The sequence below is a fragment of the Phyllobates terribilis genome, unplaced genomic scaffold (assembly GCF_046119375.1).
Source record: "Phyllobates terribilis strain yellow unplaced genomic scaffold, ASM4611937v1 Scaffold_9__5_contigs__length_417890890, whole genome shotgun sequence".
Taxonomy (NCBI): domain Eukaryota; kingdom Metazoa; phylum Chordata; class Amphibia; order Anura; family Dendrobatidae; genus Phyllobates; species Phyllobates terribilis.
In genome coordinates this window covers 114,467,449-114,474,111 of record NW_027362769.1, presented here as the reverse complement: position 1 = coordinate 114,474,111, position 6,663 = coordinate 114,467,449, and the positions used below count along the sequence as shown (strand labels likewise).

Sequence of the window (6,663 nt, the reverse complement as noted above, 5' to 3'; positions counted from 1 at the left end):
CTTACAGTACTGTATATGTCTTACAGATGTGATACACATGCTTGTTAATGAACTGTCTGGGTTCCTAAGCGGTCGGATTAAGCCCCTTTTCACAGAAGCCATTTCTATGGTCTTTTTTTTTTTTGCAAAAATGAGAAGTTATTTAGCAGCAAATGAAAAGCGCCATCCATGAGACTTAAAATAAAAGTGAAAAAAAAAAAAAAAACTAAATAAAAAAAAAAGCAATATAGTTTTAAACATTTGTACAAGTAAGGGCAAAAAGAAGGGGAAGGCTGCTGAAAACACATGAATAAATGAAAATGACGTCTGTACAACAATATACATCAGCGATAGAAGGGAATTTCTCATTGTCCTGCATAGAAAATTTCATAGTAAAGTTTTGAGAGCAATTTGGTACCTATGGTGTGTGGTGTATGTACATAATGGCCCAAAAGAAAACAAAAAAAAAAAAGGTGGAATGATGAAAAACAAAGATTTAACCCCAGAACGTATACGTGCAACTCAAAACTTTATCCTGAAAAATGTGAACAGGAAGAAAAAAAAAAAAGAAGACGACACACAAAGTTGTGACTACCCCACTCTCTCTTTTAGCTTTGGTTTCAATACACAGGTATTCCAGACTCCGGGCAGTGCGTGTTCCCCACGCGTTTTGTCATTTTCATTCTAGATTTTTTTTTTCTGTTTTTTTTTTTTTTTTTTTAATGAAAAATGCCCTTCCAGCTAAAACTCTCCAGTATCAACCAATTGTGTTTTAGTATTACAAAGAATATTTACAAGGTCCTCTCTAATGGAGGGGGAAGAAGAAGAAAAAAAAAAAGAGCACAACCTTCTCATCCATGAGAATGAATCCTGGCTTCACGTGCACGCTCATGTCCTCCGTTGGGGGCAGAAGACACGAGCGCAGCCCAGGTCATTCCCCGTAGCTTGAAAATGGCTGAACAGCACATTGAGGCCAATGTAAAACGTTACAGTCGAGGAGAATATATTCACAGTCATCTTCGCTCGTCATACAAATAACACTAAGGAGATCCGTCCCCCAATACACACAAAGGTCTTCAAACACATCCTTGGTTGAGGGAAGGAAGGGGGAGAGGGAATAAGAAAAAAAAAAAACTACTCAAATCTTTTATCTTTAAACTAAAATCTGCACCTGAAAGCTAGTGAACACATAATCATGCCGGCCCAGACGGGAGGATCAGTATGAAATGATGCTTGACGTAGGCGCCATGGGAGAAGCCATGAGGCCGGACATGTGCAGGTTTCCTGAAGAGTTGGATCTTCTCATGTGAGGGAGAAGGTACGGGTCGCTGGCCAACTGGTGGACATCAAATCGGTCTTCTTTGCGGTAAGCTAAGCACCGTCTTATAAACGCCTAGAAGACCAAACACCAGAGTAAATGGGTGGACGTGGCATACAATGTGAAAAATTACCCTAAAATACCTTGTGGAGGCGATATGGGGAGAGGAGGACCCTGACTCATTTATCAATACATGACTACTATTTGTAATGCCTTATGCAGGGGAACATTAGCGCTCCTTGTGGCTCCTCCAGGAGTAGCAGCATGATGCTAAGTGATCCCATCGGGAAACCCCCCACCCCCCAATATATTCAGCTATAGAGGACCTGTTGCTTGCCACAAATATGCAGGTTTTTTACCTATGCAGCTGCTGTTCTCCTGAATCCAGAGTTGTTTTTCTTTTGTGCTTACGCCCCTCTGTTCCTGAGATACGGCCCCCTCTTACCTGTATGTAAAGTGGTCCTCAAAAAGACACCCATAAAGAAGAGTTGAAGACCATGCCCACTTGTCTAAAAAGGACTTTATTTATATGCGAGGCAGAGGGGGTTATATCTGAGGAACAGGGAAATGCAGGAACAAAAGAAAAGCAATGAAAGATTCAGGAAAACAGCAACATTTCCACCAAGTAAAAAAAGTACATATTTATGGCCAGAGACGGGTCCTCGAGAGCTGAACATGTTGGGGTGTGGGGAAGTCCTGATGGGAACGCGCTACATCATGCGGCTACTCCGGAGTAGGTGAAGGACATAACAGGACTTCTGATCAATCACATTACTGGAAGCGGAGCTGGGCGGGTGTGCGCAGGTCGCGGAGCCAGGCGGGTGCGCGCACGTCGCGGAGCTGTGTGTATATACGCAGCAGAGGCGAGTGTGCTGAACATGCAGGAGTGTTGTGTACATGTGTGTGCTGTACAGCCATATGTGTATAATACACAAGCTGCAGAGAAACACTAATAATATATCTGTTACCTCCTATTTTACCCCACTGCACTAACATTACTAATCCTGACCCCTCCACTATACTCTTGACCCCTCCACTACTTTACACCACAGACAAATGTTAATTAGCAGCACATAGGTTTTTGCTATTTTCAGCAGTCTGAACATGAGGTGCGTCTTATGGTCTGAAAAATATGGTACATTTCTTATCCATTTTCCATGTATCTATAGAAATCACGTACTTCTATAATAATGTGGCACATATCATACCTTGGCTTCATTGCTTACAACGGGCTTCACAGGAAACTGAACGTCTGTAGCTTTTAATATGGTATTCTCCTGTAAAATGTCTTGCTGGGATTGGTTATGTCCAAAGGGCTGGAAAGGAAAAGGATTATCATAAAATACTTGTATTAATAAGTGACGATTCCCATAAGACCAAGTGAATGCTTCTTACCTTCCTACCATAAAGACACTGGAAAAAGATGACGCCGACCGACCATACGTCTACTTTATTGGAAATCTTTGGTGGTTCTTTGCCCACCACAAAACACTCAGGTGGTAAATACCTGCGGGGATGCAAAAAAATATACACTGGGCGTTCATGTACGTGAATATAATGCACAGTGCCTATAGTGTAAGAACATTCATGGCCAGAATGCCGGATCTAATGGAGAACACTGCGGGTTATTCCCACCCTATAAAGTGGTGGCCATTGGGTACAGATAGTGATCACTGCCATTACTATGATCGCTGGTCTGACCTCTGACTCCCCTGATCCCGATAATAATGAGACACAAGATCCATTTTATATTTATGATAAGGGTAACCCTCACTCCAAAATACCAGTATGTCCAGTTCTGTATCCAGTACACATTTACCAGTATGTTCCTGCTCCTTGTGAGGTTAGGTCCATCCCATCCACACCGTAGCTGTCGTCATCCATTATTTTGGACAAGCCAAAGTCTGTGATTTTAATTTCTCCACACGCTGTGCCGTCAACGAGAAGTATATTTCCTGTGAAAAGTAGAATCATATGATCACACCATCGCGGCTCAAGTGGGCTGCAAGCACCCGGGGTGTGGCAAGTATTTTGCACCCCACAAATCTATTAAGCGTTTGTGCGCCCAGAGCCACTTCCATCAATCCAAAATTGATCCCCTTCTCACACATGTATTGTAAACTTGCGGAAAACACTGATGTAATAGTTTGCTCTTTGAACTGAAAAAATGTATTTAACAATTTAATTATCTATCTCTATGTCTAACAGTAACCCTAGCCCTAATCTGGTTAGGGTTTGAAAAATCAAAAATATACCAGCCGCTCTTCGTAATGAAAGATGACAGAGTTATGGTATCATGTGTTCATTAGCTGCTGATCATTTGTCATCTAGGAGTGCAGCAGTCGACTGTGGTGCTCTGCATAGGCAGCAACTGACATGATAAGACTCACTTCATTTTAACGAGCTTTGTAAATCTGTCTTTGTCTATGCAGAGCACAGCAGCAGATGACAAATTCCTCTCACCTGTTGCGCTCTGCAAAAGTGACCCTGGGTGTACTGACTACACGCTTGTAGGATCTCATTACCTGAGAGTGTAGATGGTGAGTGGAAGGTGCGAGGATGTGATCCCATAAACTGATGCCTGGGGGCTACCGCCATCCCACACTACACCACTACAGCCAATCAGTTAGTGATTCCCTGGAGTAATGTGAAAATATGGCATTTGCTCTTTATAACAATGAAAACTATTACATTCCCAAATGAAGACTCATGGATTACAGGCAGCGCTTCCATAGCAGACAGTAGAGACTACTAGAAGGAAATCCTACTGATTAATCCAACTGGCTGGGAACAGTGCAAGAGGCGGCAGCACTGGCTGGGATCAGTGCAAGAGGCGGCAGCACTGGCTGGGATCAGTGCAAGAGGCGGCAGCACTGGCTGGGATCAGTGCAAGAGGCGGCAGCACTGGCTGGGATCAGAGCAAGAGGCGGCAGCACTGGCTGGGATCAGTGCAAGAGGCGGCAGCACTGGCTGGGATCAGTGCAAGAGGCGGCAGCACTGGCTGGGATCAGTGCAAGAGGCGGCAGCACTGGCTAGGATCAGTGCAAGAGGCGGCAGCACTGGCTGGGATCAGTGCAAGAGGCGGCAGCACTGGCTGGGATCAGTGCAAGAGGCGGCAGCACTGGCTGGGATCAGTGCAAGAGGCGGCAGCACTGGCTGGGATCAGTGCAAGAGGCGGCAGCACTGGCTGGGATCAGTGCAAGAGGCGGCAGCACTGGCTGGGATCAGTGCAAGAGGCGGCAGCACTGGCTGGGATCAGTGCAAGAGGCGGCAGCACTGGCTGGGATCAGTGCAAGAGGCGGCAGCACTGGCTGGGATCAGTGCAAGAGGCGGCAGCACTGGCTGGGATCAGTGCAAGAGGCGGCAGCACTGGCTGGGATCAGTGCAAGAGCCGGCAGCACTGGCTGGGATCAGTGCAAGAGCCGGCAGCACTGGCTGGGATCAGTGCAAGAGCCGGCAGCACTGGCTGGGATCAGTGCAAGAGCCGGCAGCACTGGCTTAGGCAGGCTCTTGTGTAATTACTTGTCTTCTATGATGCTCAGGCTTCGTAAGTATACAAACATGGCAGAAACAAGAACCTTAGGTAAGCCCTCATGACAACCCAACATCACCCTGCGATTGTGGGAGGTGATGGATTTTGGAAGCGACTCCATCCCTACCCCCTCCGACCTCCTAAATGGCACTTCCACGATTGACAGCGCCATCTACGGGAAAACCTATTAAAGCAAAGCTAGAGAAGACAGAAACTAAAGTCCCACCTACCTGGCTTAAGATCATAATGGATGATGGGAGGTTTGATCTCGTTGAGATAACGTAGTGCATTGACTATTTGCATTACAATGGACCTGGCTTCTTTTTCAGACATCAACTTGTGCTGTTTTAGGTAGAAGTCAAGGTCGTTACCTTCACAGTATTCTAGAACTGTACAAAACCTGAAAGTAGAGAAAATTAACCAGGATTAAGTGGAATGAAGCACCAAACATGTGCATGTGCACACACAGATCATTCTAGAAAATAAGATTAACAAGCATACTAGAAATCTAACCCTACAGATACAGTGGCGTTATCACCCCATTTACTGTGTATTGGAGCCGACATATTATGTGACTATTGTACAAACACTCTCACGTCTAACACACATTCATGGTGCAACAAAACTTTCTTTTCCTCAATGCAACATCTGTATACAGCTCAAGATGACTAAAGTGAATGTCCATCCCTCACCACCTCATTTCTTGTAATTGAATCACATTTTTAATTTCTTAATATTTTCTGTCTTTCGTCAAGAAACTGCAGCATTTAATAATAATAAAAAACCAAAACAGTATGTGCTCTCATTGCGTGAGCTCAGCAGAAAGCCAGATCAGATTAGAGGAGTTTACCAACTTCTTGGAAAAAGTTGCAAATGTTTGGAATAAAAAAAAAAAGTAGCAGTGGCCTCTTCTCTCCCTCCAGGATCCGGCACTGAGTCTCTAGCAGGGCTCCTACCTATGATTACAGGTGGCCAGTATGTCACCACTGCAGACAATCAGTGGAGCTGTGATCAGGTGCTGCGCCATTATCGCAGTAGTAGGGCAAATGGCTATTGCAGCCACTAATTGATCCCTTAAATAAAAGGTGCTGAAGAAGATCAGTAGCAAACAGCATATCCTATATACAGTAAGCTCTCTGTAGAGTCCGATGTAGGTAGCTTGCATGTTATTTTTAAAACTACACTATATGGTGAAAAGTATTGGGACACACATCTTAATCACTAAATTCAGCTTTTTCACTCACTAACATTGCCACAAGCGTATAAATCCCAGTTATGCAGTCTGCCTTTACAATCATTGGTCGAAGATTGGGCCTGCAGACCTTACGTCACCAAGCACAATGAGAAGCGTTGGATGTAGTGGTGTAAAGCAGACTCTGGAAACGTGTTCTGGGGAGTGACGATTCATGCTTTTCTATCTGGCATCTGACTGATGAGTCTGCCTTTGGCAAATGACAGGAAAACATTATCTGCCTGACTGCACTTTCCCAGTTGTAGAGTTCAGTGGTTGAGGGATAACCCTATGGGGCTTGATTTTCAAGGGTCAGCCTTGGCTCCTTAGTTCCAGTTAAGTGAAGTCTTAGGCTATGTGCCCACGTAGCAAATTTGATGCAGAGCGTTTTTGCCTCTCTCTGCCAGAAAAAAAAACACATGCAGATTTACATGCGTTTTTTCTGCCAGAGAGAAGTGCTTTTTCAGCGTTTTTTCAAGCACTTTTCCAAGCGATTTTGAGCATCACTTAGAAAGTGCTTGACAAGTTGATCACACAATATAAATCCATGCAACCGGCATGGAATTATAATGTGTGAACAACTGATGCTTTAAATGCAGCATC

General features: G+C 44.5%; 1 protein-coding gene across 4 annotated transcripts in view; it reads right to left on the bottom strand.

Annotated features, from left to right (window-relative positions):
* Window positions 1-668: 668 nt before the first annotated feature.
* TLK1 (tousled like kinase 1) overlaps window positions 669-6,663 on the bottom strand; it is a 374,214-nt gene continuing 368,219 nt past the window's right edge. For all 4 annotated transcript variants that reach the window (XM_073646967.1, XM_073646966.1, XM_073646969.1 and 1 more), the window contains 5 exons: window positions 5,060-5,229; window positions 3,117-3,252; window positions 2,693-2,804; window positions 2,506-2,613; window positions 669-1,372 (listed from right to left, as the gene is read on the bottom strand). In XM_073646967.1, the coding sequence (XP_073503068.1) occupies window positions 1,196-1,372; window positions 2,506-2,613; window positions 2,693-2,804; window positions 3,117-3,252; window positions 5,060-5,229 (703 nt within the window). In that variant the 3' untranslated portion in view covers window positions 669-1,195. The remainder of the gene's footprint in view (window positions 1,373-2,505; window positions 2,614-2,692; window positions 2,805-3,116; window positions 3,253-5,059; window positions 5,230-6,663) is intronic.